The sequence below is a fragment of the Lactuca serriola genome, chromosome 4 (genome assembly GCF_051521515.1).
Source record: "Lactuca serriola cultivar US96UC23 chromosome 4, Lser_US96UC23_V15, whole genome shotgun sequence".
Taxonomy (NCBI): Eukaryota; Viridiplantae; Streptophyta; class Magnoliopsida; order Asterales; family Asteraceae; genus Lactuca; species Lactuca serriola.
Genome location: NC_136411.1, coordinates 99,455,268 through 99,469,976, shown reverse-complemented (window position 1 = coordinate 99,469,976; position 14,709 = coordinate 99,455,268). Strand labels below are relative to the sequence as shown.

Genomic DNA, 14,709 nt, shown 5'->3' with positions numbered 1-14,709 from the left:
GTTCAACACCAATGCATGAAACATATCGGGACAAATCTTCATTTTGTGCGAAACAAGGTTGCAACTGGTTCTGTTCGATTCCTTCATGTTCCATCGTCTTTTCAATACGCATACATCTTCACCAAAGGAATCCCTACTTCCTTATTCTCTGATTTCAGATCCATTTTGATTATGTAGTCTCGACCTCCTTTTCAAACTGCAGGGGCATATTAGTCCTATATATTGTATGTATTATAGGTTGTACAGTAGGCCCATTAATTTGTATTCATGTACAACATTTTGTAAGTAGCCCATTATGTATCAGATCTTATTTATTAATGAAATCACTCAATATGAAATTCATGGGAAATTAATCGGTGTTTCAGGTTTTACATATATTGATATATTCCATATTTTCATTAGTTTATAAATAAATTTTTAATTTTTTTAAATATATATATATAATCGGGTTGACGGGTTGACACGCAAACCCAAACAAATAACCCAACCAATGAAATAAATGAATTGGCGGGTCAGAAATCTAACTCAAACCCGTTTATTTTCGTTTTGGTTTGTAGGTTGGGTTGAGAATTGTCATCCCTAATCTCACTATCTAATAAAAGAATAAATTGATTCTTCTTTTTTCATATGTCACCCTATTAGACCTCCTAATTAATATCATGTCACTTGTCAATCTATTATTTAAAATACTTTATTAATAATTTTCAATTTTTACTATGAAAATTTAATTAATTTTATAACTGTGGTTCTCACGAGTTATAAACTAGTTCTATCTATGAATGAGCAATCTATAAACATTATTTTCAATAACATTCCCTTTATAAGCGTGTAATTACATGACGAAATTATACTATAAATATTTTCATAAGACCATCTCCAACACACCTCCATTTTTTCCCCCAAAAATAGAGTAAAAAATGTGGCGAATAGTGTTTCATCTCCAACCCTACTCCATTTTTACCCCATTTTTACCCCTAAATAGTATATTCATAGTATATTCCATTATTCCAACTTACATTGATTGTCAAACACACCCATCTACTAATTTAGTTTTCACAAATATATAATCTATATTTTTTTATTACATTAATATTAAATACAAGCAATTATATTTATAATAAACTTATAACTAAATATTATACATGCATTTATAAAAATATTATACATACACACTTTTAAATAAATATTAAATAAATAAATAATAGTATTGTCACTTGTTGGTTTTTATTAGATTTTTATTGTAATATATAGGTTAACTACAAGTTTAATAACATAAGTTATTGTGTTTGTAATATATATTTTAATTATAAGTTTTTGTAAAATACGTTATCGTTTTTTAAAAATTTCAATATGTATTTAAATTTTTATATGAATTGATGAACAAAAAACAAACTTTATATTTATAATTAATTAATATAATTTAATATATAATAAAATATTTAAAGTATTAAATATTATATTTAAATTATAATTAGTAGGTAAAAATGAACTAAAAATGTAAAAATATATAACAAAGGGACTAAAACCGACAACACAAAGTTCACCACAACACAATATTTGGTGTAATACTATTCATATCCCCCAAAATGGGGAAATAAATAAGAGAGGGTTGGAGAAGAATGGAAGAAAAATAAAGAATGAGAGTGGGTTGAAAATGTTCTAAGCATGAATAGTATGCTTTACAATTATATCTCTTCTTTATAGAATCTCATGTAGATAAAATATAATAACTGTTTTGATATGTATTCCATATAGGGAAAAAACCAATATCCACTTTTCATTATATATGATCTTGCATAATACTTATTTACTTTCAGAAATTGCATTTTCCATCAATAAAGGACTCCATAACCATTTCGTCGAATTTACTAGGAACCTAATCTCTCATTTCATAATTCTTTAATTTCCATATTATTCTAGTTTGTCATAGCTACGCTACTAGCTTTTAAAATGATATTATACACTAATTCGGCGTCTTTCACATAGCTCACTTACAGTATCTTACTAGGCTAATTACACCATAAAGATTTCCAAGTACTACATACCATATCACATAGTCCATAATTAACAACATACTTATTTTTACCGTATCAGTTTATTTTAGCAATTGCGTTAAATATCATAGCTATATGATGACTATTCTAACCAAGTAATTCTAACACCATTTCAAACCCATTTAATAGATAGCTGTTATTTCATAAAGGCCTAATAGTCATTTTACACATTTTAGCTTTTTGTCCCATTTTAACCAATAAATCATTTTCTCGCATATATGTGCTTACTCCATGTTATTTACTCAAAACATATACCAATAGTGATTTAAACATGTATAAAGTTTCATTTGACCTTTTTAACTAACTTTTGTTTCGATATTTTTCATTGTTTTGACATTTTTTGTCATTTAGGCCTCATACTTTCTATAATTTGTTTTTACTTGCATTTTATGGATGTCTTATAAGTAATTTAATGTTAGAATCAACTTTTAAGTTCATATTAGTGATTAGATTCCAAAGCATCTCTCATTTTATCCATGAAGCCTTTTTTGGCAATTTAATGTGATAAGATTTCTAGAAATAAAAACAATTATGAAGTGTAAAACTTCCCACTTAACTTCCTAATAAAATATTAGTGATTCGTACACAACAGTTTTTTGTAATACACAACAATTAATGTATTATATAGTTGTACAATACAACATTTTAAAACACTAATTGTTATTTATGGAGAAAAATTGTTGTGTACGGATCAGCTCTCATTTCCAATACGTGTTAAAACATAATATTACATTTTAACCCATGTGTTTTGTTATAATTATTTCCTTCTTGCATCCTTTCATGATAAGAACACATAATATAAAATTTTGGGTCATTTCCAAAACCGTTTTTTTTTTTTTTTTCTTTTCAATATGTCAATTTACTTCCCAATTTACATTTTCAAGAATTTACTCCATTATTTAACGAAATATTGATCTTCCTTTAATTCTTCCATAATCATCTATCATTCAATCATATTACCTATGTTTTAGGCCAGTGTCATAGTTTTATTTCACATATTCACAATAGTATCCTACTTTCTAACTCCTGTCCTGTTTCAAACATTCTTTGCCAATTATTAACTATTACTTCTATTTGCATTATTTAATAACATAAATCTTGATAAGTTTCCAATTTACCACTTATATATATATATATATATATATATATATATATATATATATATATATATATATATATATATATATGGGTATGTTATATTATGACAACAAATACTGTGTGTCGTAAAAATGATTATAGACCAATGGATGAAAAGAATAAATGAATGTAATTTAGGGTGTATGATATTAAAATTGAAGAGAATGTACAATATAATAACATTAATATCATTGTTAGAGTATTTTAATCTAATAAGCTTGATTTAAAAAATGAAAATTCTAGATTTTAAAGGATAATTGATTATCTCTATTTAAAATAATATGACTTTAGGGGATAAATTCTTCTCTTAATTCATATATTTTGGTGGAATATGTTTATAAATATTGTGTGGATTCTTAAATAATATGGTTATGAATATGTATCAATTTTATCTTCATAAAGAAATCCATTCTTGAAAGAATGTAATACACAAAAACATTATTTACATTCTATGAATTAATGTATATCAAAACACTAGAAAATCATAGAAAGATTAACAATTTCTATTTTTCATTCTTTAATAATGAAATACAAAAATAACTTTCTTGAAATAAAATATATGAACAAAAATAAAATAAGATACATTCTAATGCAAATACATACAAAATTCTTGCACCGTTAGTTAAAGAATAATAACATTGTTGATGCAAATTCCTTTTTGACTGGTTGAGATTCAAATGACATTCTTAAATAACATGTAAGCAATATTACAATTTGGTCCATTTAAAAGAATATGTTGATGATAATCGCTTCATATGATTAATGAAAGAGAGAGATTACAAGGTTCTTGAAAAAGCGTGAAAACAAAGAACAACGAGATTGACAATATAAATGCAAGCTAAAATAATCCTAACTCTAATGGGCTAATGACAAAAGGGGGTCCAAAGCAAGTGGGCTTATGATAAACATATATATGATAACATCCCCCCTCAAACTCACAATATCACATAAATAAGCATTGAGAGTTTGTCACACAAGAACCGAAAACCAGACGCCGGCAAAGCTTTTGTAAAAATATTAGCAAGTTGCAAGGTGGATGGAACAAATGGAAATGATATTGTCCCAAGCTGTAATTGATGACGGGTAAAGTGAGAAGAAATCTCAATGTGATTTGTCCGTTCATGGAATACAAAATTTTCACAATCTGTATCGCAATTTTGTTATCACAATGCATGGAAGTAGGTGAAAAATGTGAACCCCCTTATCTGCAAGAAGCCACCGTAACCAGATAATCTCACATGTAGTCACCGCCATAACATGATACTCATCCTCCGTGGAAGATCTAGAAACAATGTATTGTTTATTGCTCTTCCAAGAAATGAGAGACTCTCCAAGAAAAATGTAAAATCCGGTAGTGGGTTTTTGATCCTGATGATAGACATCCCAATCAACATCACTATAGGCACGCAACTCAAGAGATGACATTGAGGGAAACAAGAGGGTATGAAAATTGAGCGCCACGAAGATATCTCGGAACATGAAGAACAACGCCCCAATAAATAGAAGTGGGAGCAATAACAAACTGACTGACAACATGAACAGCATGAGCAATGTCCGGACGAGTAACTGCAAGATAAACCTAACTTCCCACGATAGTCCGGTAATGATTCAAATTGGATAAAAGAACACCATCAATAGGAGACTACTGTGCATTGGCTTCAATAGGAGTATCTACAGTCTGATTGTCAAAGAGGCCCACCCATGTAAACAAGTCAGATATATATTTAGTCTAAGAAAGAAGATATCCTTTCTTAGACTAAGCTACCTCAATACCCAAGAAATAACACAGCAAGCCCAAATCCTTTGTAGAAAATTGACGAGATAGATCATGTTTCAAAGACTTAATACCACCATGGTCATTATTGGTAATAATGACACCATCTACATATAAGGACAAAATAATTTGTCTTGCGCTTGAGCATGTAATAAACTAAGCCGAATCATGATTAAAATAAACAAATCAAGAGAGGTAATCATTGTGGATAATTTCTAAAACCAAGCACGGGGTGCTTGCATGAGACCATACAAAGCTTTGTGAAGCCGAAAAACCTCACCCGACTGATGTTGAATTCTTGTGGGAGGAGACATATAAACCTATTTATAGAGATCGCCTTTCAAAAAGACATTTTTGACATCCATTTGAAAGATCTTCCACTGTCAAACAGAGATAAATGCAACCACAGTATGTATTTTCGTCATCTTTGCCAATGGGGAAAAAGTATCCTCAAAGTCAAAACCGTACTGTTGAGAATACCCTTTTGCTACAAGCCTGGCCTTGTACCGCTCAACAGACCCATCATATTTTGTTTTTATCGTGTACAACAAACGGAAACTAATCGTATCTTTCCCAAGAGGAAGGGAAACCAAATCCCATGTATGAATCTAACGAAGAGCAGTGAGTTCCTCTGCCATAGCATTCTACTAAAGAGGATCTAGTACAACTTCTCTATACGATTCAAGTTCAGACAAATTGTGGATGCTCGATATAAATGAAGCAAATGATCCTTAGTATGTACAGTAGGCAAAATTTGGAAGCTTAGTGGATTAATAGGATGAGTAGACCTCCTGAGGGGTAGTGGAGGTGGGTTTTCAATCTTAGCAGTCGAAGGTGCGAACTCAGGAGAAGTCGATGAACTCTCTGAAGACGGGGGTGTGTCCTGAGTTGGAGGATCAGGTGGCACAAATGAATCTTGAGTCTCTGTATCCTCATCAAAAGGATCAATATACAAAAGATCTGACTTCGTTACGTTATGGGCTATAGCGGGAATCGAGTAGAAAGGAATATGTTCCAAAAATGTGACATTCTGGGAAACATATAACCTTTGATTCATAGGATCATAACAACGATATCCTTCATGTCCAACACCATACGCCAAGAATACACAAAGAGCAGATTTTGGTCCCAACTTGTTCCTCTCAACATGAGGACGAAGAACAAAACACGTACATCCAAAAAATCGTAGAGAAGAGTAGTTTGGTAAGTGGCCATATAGCTTCTCAAAAGGAGAAATTCTTGAATTCAATGTAGTAGGAATACGATTAATCAAATAAATAACAGTCAAGATTGTGTCTCCCCAAAAGGCATTAGGAACCTGCACAGACAAGAGCAATGAGCGGGCTATCTCAACAATATAACAGTGTTTCCGTTATGCCACACCATTTTGTTGAGGAGTATCAATACACGATAACTGGTGTATGGTACCATCAGAAGAAAGTAACTGAGTAAACTCATTAGAGGTATATTCACCCCTAAGTCACACCTGAAGCACTTTATCACAACTGAATGTTGAGTTTTAACAAGAGATCTAAAATTTTTGTAAATTTCAAAGAAATCAAATCTATGTTTCATAAGATAAACCCAGGTATAGCGAGTAAAATCATCTATAAAAGATACATAATAGGTCTTCCCACCCTTTGTGGATACTGGTGCAGGGCCCCACACATCATAATAAATAATATCAAATGCAGCAATAGAGCATGACATACTTTTACTGAAAGGCAAAGCAATGAATTTTTCCAGTTTACAACCACTACAATCAGAAATATCACAAGTGTTCAAATCACCCAAAACACCACTAGAAGCTAGAAAACTCAAATGTGATACAGATGCATGTCCAAAACGATAATGCCAAAGATAAAATTGAAAAGACAAAGGACTCAAACGTAAAGAAGACAAATCAATGTTGGAGGCAACAACAACGGACACTTTGAGAACCTCCAAGACTTAAAGTTCTCCCACCCTACGACCGATCCCAATCAGCTTTTGAGTGTATTGGTCCTATATAACACATACAAAATCAGAAAACAACAACTAATTACCAGACCTACACAATTGGCTGACCGAAAAAGATTCAAAGTGAGTTTGGAAATGTAATAAACATCAGGGAGAGACATGTGAGGAATAGAAATAGACCTAACACCCTCAACTGTCATAGATATATCACTAGCATACACAATATGTATGTATATATATATATATATATATATATATATATGTATATATATATATATATGTGTGTGTGTGTGTGTGTGTGTGACAGAGAAGTAAACAATGACAAATAAGGAGACATGTGATGGGTTGCACCAGAATCTAAAATCCATAAAGATGAAGGTATTCCAGAGGTACCGGATGAAGTAGGAATAGAATACGACATAGATGCATACATGGGAGTGGGATTGGTGGCCAAATACTATCTGAAACTCTCAAAAACCTTGGGATCCAATGCAGAAGGAGGCATGTTGCCAACTGACTCAGTGTCAACTGATGGAGCAGCAGCAACAACAAATTATGGAGGATGAGGTATCCATGGAGAAACACTACAAAAATATGGATGAAACTTCTATTGACCAAACCTATACTGTTGTCCCGACTGAGTCTGACCAGATTCATCCTTCTTAACTAACAATGGAAACTTAGCTTTCCAATGATTTTTCTGTTTGCAGAAGGCACATTCATCATAAGCAACCCTTGGATCTTGATGAGACTGATTCGTGGAAACAACAAGCATAACAGGAGTAGAAGTAGGAGTGGAGATTGCTTTAGACCCTTTATCCACGTGAGACTTGATACAAATCTCTTCAACAATCAGCTCATGGACAACAGAAACCACTGATTGAAGAGGGGAACGATGAATAATCGTTCCACATAGGCCTTCAAAATTAGAAGGCAACGCCATCAAAAATTGAACCAAACGTTGCTTCCTTCCTAGCAATATAAGGCTAAACATCTTTTAATTCGTTAAATTCAGTAAGAGCCAATTGATCCCATAAATCAGACATAGCATAATAGAATTCTTGAATACTCATATCATTTTGCTGAAGGGCACAAATGTCATATTCTAACTGATACTGTTTAGAAAAATTGGAGTGAGTATATAGTCTCTACAAATGGTTCCTCACTTCCATTGCTGCTTCATATTTAACCAATTGCATACCAATAGACTGAGTAACAAAATTGTTAATCCAAGTGATGACCTTGGAGTTATCAGTCTCCTAAGTATCAACCAACAAATCGAAAATTTCAGCTTGAGGCACTGGAGGTTTGGCTTTAGTCCCAATGACATAGTCCCATATATTCTTCCCACGAAGGAAATTCTTCATACCATAGCTCCAATAAGTGTAATTATTTTCATCTAATAGAGTACTAATTGACTGAAGAGAATCTTCCTTTCTAGTCATGATGGCAATAGAAAAATAATGACAATAATGGACAAGCAATCAGAGAACAAGAACAACAAACCAACGGATGCAACCAATCGAGCAGCAAGAAATCGAACAACAAACCCTAGAATCCGAAAAGCAACAACAAACTAATAGCAACAAAAAGTGAACATTAACAAGCAAATGAACATCAGCAGCAAATGAACATCAAACGAATCAGCTACAGTAACCTAAAAAAATCGCGCCACAGATGACTGTTACAAAACCTCCTAACAAGGTATCAAACATCTGCTCTAATACCATGATAATTGATTCATATGATTAATGAAAGAGAGAGATTACAAGGTTCTTGAAAAACATAAAAACAAAGAACAACAAGATGTGGAATATAAAAAGCAAGTTGAGTTAACCCTAACCCTAATGGGCTTATAATAAACATATACATGCTAATAGTTGACGCATTGTGATAGAATATGTTGATTTTCAATCCCAATCTTCATCACTGTCTCAGTCTCAATAGATCACCACCTCATCTTCTTTCGTTATAGACAAGAACCACTAATCTTGTTTTGAGATTTTCTATTTCATTACAAGAATTATGTTAGAATTGGCAAAAAAAAAATATGGAGTGAATCTGTTATGGATATTAAAAACATTTTGGTAGAACCTTGTAGATATTAAAGTATTGTAATGTTTTAGTATTATTTAAATGAATTTATTATGGATATTAAAAGTACTTTGGTAGAATGTTGTAGATATTAAAGTATTGTAATGTTTTATTATTTAGGATGTAATTATTTATGAATGGAGACCAAGAACAAGAACCACATGGAATGGCACCCTGATCCAAACTCGCAACTCCATTCCAAAGGTGAAACCATCCAAGGAATTACAAAGAGCCGAAGAGAAGCACTAGCAGTAGCGTTTCCAAAGGGGAAAAAACATTTCTAATCTATTAATAAACAGTAAATTACAACAAAGAAAAAAGTGGCAATCGGCAAAATTCATTTATGAGAGACATTAGCAAAAATTCCAACAATTAGAAAATATCAAAGTTTTCATCCATGTTGTTTCATTATTAATTTGCCTATGCAAAATTAAATTTGCAAAATTCGATTACGATTATAACCAAAAAAAGGAAAAGTAGTCCATACAATAAGTTTCAATGCAATTACAAAAGTCGTAGTTAATCTAAAAATTTTACCTACTGGGTTTGAACTAAAATACAAGTCAAGTAGCCAATTAATCAAGTTTTATGCCAGATTGAATTAGCTGAATATTTTTACCCACGAAACCAAATTGAGGTAATAGAAAATTCACATACAATGAACCGTGAAAATTCTACACTCCAAATTCCAAAAATTACTACGTTAATTTGATTGAATCTTTGAACTTTTTTTTCTGTAAAGACAAAATAAAATACAACATAAAATCAAGTTCAAGTGATAAAAATATGAAACGATATTAGATTTGGGAAAGCATAAAAGTTCACACATTTCACAAATTTAAAAACTGATTAGGCTCAACACATATCTACAATATAGTCAATAACAAACAAAATGTGTCCTAGGTGAAGCAACAAACAAAAAACACAAACATTTTTTTCTGCCTTGTGGAGTTACAGGAGGCCGCTAGGCGGCGGGAGATTGAGTTGCAGCTCTAGACAAGGGAATAAATGCAGGCTCCGTTGCAGTCGCAGCCTATGGCGAAGCGGTTTAAGGTCGTCGATGTGAGATCTGGGAATCGGAAGGGCCACACTTGTGGTAAGCGCGACAAAGCTCAGGAGGGTTCTTGTCGATCTACTTATGAGTGCCACAAATGTGGCAAGAATGGGCATTATGTCAATGACTATCGCCAGCATGTCCCTACACACAGGATGCATTATCACTGTGAGCAGGTTGGGCATATTAAGGCCAATTGTCCTTTGCTCAAGGCAGGACCGGCGCAAGCTCTAGTGTCAACTACTTTGAGGATCACCGATGGGCAATAGGGTAGGGTAGCGCCCCCGAGGACTCAACGTCATACTTTTTAGCTCATGACATAGGAGGCTAGGGCGGCGCCAGACGTCGTTATTGGTATGTTTCCATTTACTATTATGTCGATTATATTTCAGTATGCTAATGTTTATGTTTCTGATAGGTACTTTCTTAGTGAATTCTTTGCATGTCTTGTGTAATTTGACTCATGCGCAAGGCGGCCCTTTGTGTCTGGATATTTTAGTAGGGATTTTGGTATGACCCTTAGCGAGATGGAGCATCCGTTTCGGGTTTCTATCGCCAATGAACATGGGATTTCTGCATCCATAGTGTATCAAGGTTGTGTTCTAGAGACTTTCGGGTTGCCTTATCTGATTGATTTGATTCCTATTCCTATGGGGGATGTATGTGTGATAGTGGGGATGGATTCGCTGAGCAGGTTTGGTGTTATAATAAACTGTGGGGGTCAGCGAATGATAGTTCGAACCCCAAGTGGGGGAGAACTGGTTATCTACGAACAGGGTACCAGGTTTGGGTCAGGGTTTTGTTTGGCGGGCAACGCTCGACAGTACATTCAGCATGGTTGTGTTGGTTATCTTGCCTATGTTGTTGATACACTGGTTGTGGAGCAGACATTGGTTGTGCATGTGCTAGTTGTCAGGGAGTTTGTTGATGTCTTTCCGGAAGAGTTACCTGGTGTGCCACCCGAGAGGCAGGTTGAGTTCAGGATTGCCCCAGTGTCAGGTGCGACTCCTATTTCCAATGCGTCGTACCATTTGGCACCGCCCGAGATGCAGGAGTTGTCCTCTCAGCTTCAGGAGCTATTAGGCAAGCAGTTCATTATACCGAGCTATTAGGCGCCAACCAATTAGATTTGTCTAGTGGGCTTAGTCAAATCCAAAACACCTTCCATGTTTTGCAGTTGCGGAAGTGTGTATTAGATGATGAGGTCGTGGTCCCTTTTGATGATATTCAGGTTGATGAGAACCTAAATTATATTGAGAGGTCAGTAGAGATAGTGGAAAGGAAGATGAAGAGTCTGCGCAATAGGGAGATACCTTTGGTAAAGGTTAAGTGGCAACATCGTAAAAGGCTCCGAGTGGACCAGAGATCCGAAGGCAGAGATGCGGGAGCATTATCTTGAGTTGTTCGCGACGACCCACTTTAAGGACGAAGTCTAGTTCAAGTGGAGGAGAACCGTAACATCCCGATGATGATGTGTTTTCAATTTCATTCCTTTTTATGAAAAAATATTACATTTTAGTCCCTGATTATAAGAAATAGTGCAAACTGGCCTATAGTGGCATTTTGGTGATTTTGGGCTATGGGGTAGTATGTTGGGCGTACGTTGTGTACGCTGAGCGTACTAGAGTGAACCCTAGTACATTGGGCATACACCTCGTACTCAAGGCGTACGTGGAGAAACTCCAAACCCTAAATTTTAGGGTTTGGTCCATATATAAGCAACCCATATAGCCTCATTTATCATTCCCTCATCAAACCCCATCTTATAAAAACGATCTCTAGCATACCCTAAGTGAGAAGAGTGATTTTGAGCTCATATTGTGTGCTTTATGGGTGTTCTTGAAGAAGAAGAAGTTAGTGCAATGACCTTAAAGCATGGAAGCAACTTAGATATCAGATTCTTTTCTTGCTTTCAACCTCTAGGAGGTAAAAAGTTCAAAACCTGATCACTCTATCTTGTAGATCTAGTGATTTCTTCATTAATGGCATTTTTGGTCCCAAATATGGTGATTCTTCAGCATGGCATGTTCTTAACCCAATAAGTCATCCTTTCAGACCTTATGAGGCCTCTTGAATCATAAAAATGTGGTCTTGATGGTTAGTACTTTTCCTCCATGAATTCTCTAAAAGGTCTTATGGCATTAAGAAGTTGGGATTTTGTGTATTAAGCACTTAAAGGACATGAAAAGTCATAAAGTTGGAAACTTTATAACTCTTTGTCATATTTTGGCCTTGGATATGAAAGTTGGATGTGAGAGTTTAATATATTAAGTTCTTGAGGATTTGGGAAGTCTGAGCGTACGCCCTATGTAACCTGGAGTATGCACCGCATACATGGTTAACCACCCCGATTGCAGTCAAACCTCGAGTACGCCCCACGTACGATCCCATAGTTGACTCGATTGGGTCGACTTGGCTGGGTTGACTCAATAGATTTGTTGATTTTGACCAGTTTTGACCAAGGTTAATTATGGAGAAATGTTATTAATTAAAAATGTGAAACGTTTTGACATTTAGGATTCGGGTTGAGCCTGTTATCGGAGCTGGGAGTTATGCAGGCTACATTCATAGTGTGAGGTGAGTTTCCTCACTTTTCTTGTGGGTTGGGAGCACCAATGTCGACCCCTTGGGTTATGTATCATGGTATTTGGGATGTTTCTATACAGTAGTAATATGTAGATATGCATGCTAGTATATTAAGTGGTTATATGATTATATGTTGTTGGATATATGTTATTTGTTATGTGTATGTCGACATGGTATGGTGGGTTGAGAATGTACTGCTTTTTGATGTAAGTCAATAGACCGGGGCATTCCTACCGAAAGGTTATGGGCCGGGGGTAATCCAACCAGGAGGTTGTGGACCCGTTATGTATTGGGCATTCCAACTGTAAGGTTATGGGTTGGGGCATTCCAACTATAAGGTTGTGGGCCAGGGGTAATCCAACCAGGAGGTTGTGGACCTGTGATCTATTTGATTATCTGTTTGTGTGGTGGTACTTTGGGGGAACTCACTAAGATTTGGCTTTCAGTTTTAGTTGTGGGTTTAGGTATTTCCGAGGTTCGTGGGAAGGCAGAGACGTGATCGTACACAACTTCCTATTTTGTCACTAGATCTTGGTAAAAAAACTCTGATTTGAAATAATACCTTGAAAACAATTACTGTTTTGTAAACAATGTTGATGAATGGTTGATTTTCCAAAATTTTAAATTTTTTGTGATTTTGAGTGTTACTAGTTGGTATCCAGAGCCTTGGTTTGATCGAATTGGAGGAACATCTATGTGAATCCAGGCTCAAACTAAGGTACAACGGTTTTAAAGTGATTTTCAAAATTGTTTTCAAAAGTAACCAATGAAGGATGTGATGTGTAAGATCAGCCAGAGCTAGTAAGTATACCCCAAGTTACCACCCAATTATTTGTTATTATGTTTATTATAGAACATCATGCTAGTGATAGGCTAAGGATCTTCAGGAATTGCATGATAGAATTTCCTCATTATATGATGTCTGATAGCCTAGGGTTATTCTTGAACGAAATTGACATCATTACTATAGTTGCTTAGTGTATGCATCAAGATTGTACATAACTAAGATTTTATAGGCTGAGAATGTTTGATTTGGCTTTATTTCCTGTTCCTTGTCTAGTTGTGGGCTTAGGGTAGAATCAAGTATTGAACTGTCTATAGGATCCACTGTTATATATGTTTAGCATACACGAGTGATGTAGGGTTAGTGGAAGTTTCATGGATCAGTTATACGGTGTCAGCCAACCATTTGAGGGACGTTTTTCCTTTTCTCTAGGAAGTGAGAATAGTTTATAGGCGTATCCAAGTGTGTGCTCTTAGGGTTGTTGTGATGATCTTCTGAGAAAAATACGGGTAGGTACGAAAGGTAATATGGGCCCATACTACTGGAAGGACAGGACCTGTACACGTAATAGGGAAGGCCCAACCCCTAGAGTCTGGTTGTAGATTGGTTCCTATAGTGTGATATGTGTTTCATCTAATATCTTTCTGGTTTATTTTTAGTATGGTGTTCACGTGGGGATCCGGATCAGGAGCAGGAGCGAGTAGCCAAGATAGGCTAGGGTTAACTAAGGATTAGGTCAGGGATATGATTCATGCTAAGGTTTTTTCTATTCTACGGGGGAAGATATTGCATTTGTGGGTCTATCAAGACCGTCATGATGGAGTTCTTTGACGACCGATACGCTGCACTTTCTGAGGCTGCTGCTGCTACTACAGCTACCGCGATTTTCACTGCTACGGGAATTTTCACTGGGAGAGCCTTTTAGTATCAGGACTTCGACAATACGAAGCACTCGGTGTTTGATGGGGTTCAGGATCCGATTATTGCAATGAGGTGGTTGTTAGATGTTGAGGGATGTTTCTTTACTTTTTCTTTTCGAGCTGACCAGAAGGTCAAGTGTGCTCTAAACCTTATTCGGTCTGGAGCAAAGGATTAGTGGAGATTGATGACTTTCTCGTACACTCTGGAGCAGAGAGTTGTCGTGACTTGGGAGCAACTATCTGATATGTTCCGCTCGACATATGTTCCATTAGTGGAGTGGGAGAGACTCGCTCGGGAGTATTTGGATCTAAAGCAGGGGACTGAGTCAATGATTGTGATCACCAAG

General features: G+C 35.2%; 1 protein-coding gene across 1 annotated transcript; it reads left to right on the top strand.

Annotated features, from left to right (window-relative positions):
• The first annotated feature begins 10,599 nt into the window (after positions 1 to 10,599).
• LOC145098656 (uncharacterized) lies at positions 10,600 to 12,648 on the top strand. Its single transcript, XM_079036274.1, has 2 exons — positions 10,600 to 11,071; positions 12,590 to 12,648. The coding sequence occupies exons 1-2, from the start codon at positions 10,600 to 10,602 to the stop codon at positions 12,646 to 12,648; spliced, it is 531 nt and encodes a 176-aa protein (XP_078892400.1).
• The last annotated feature ends 2,061 nt before the right edge of the window (positions 12,649 to 14,709 follow it).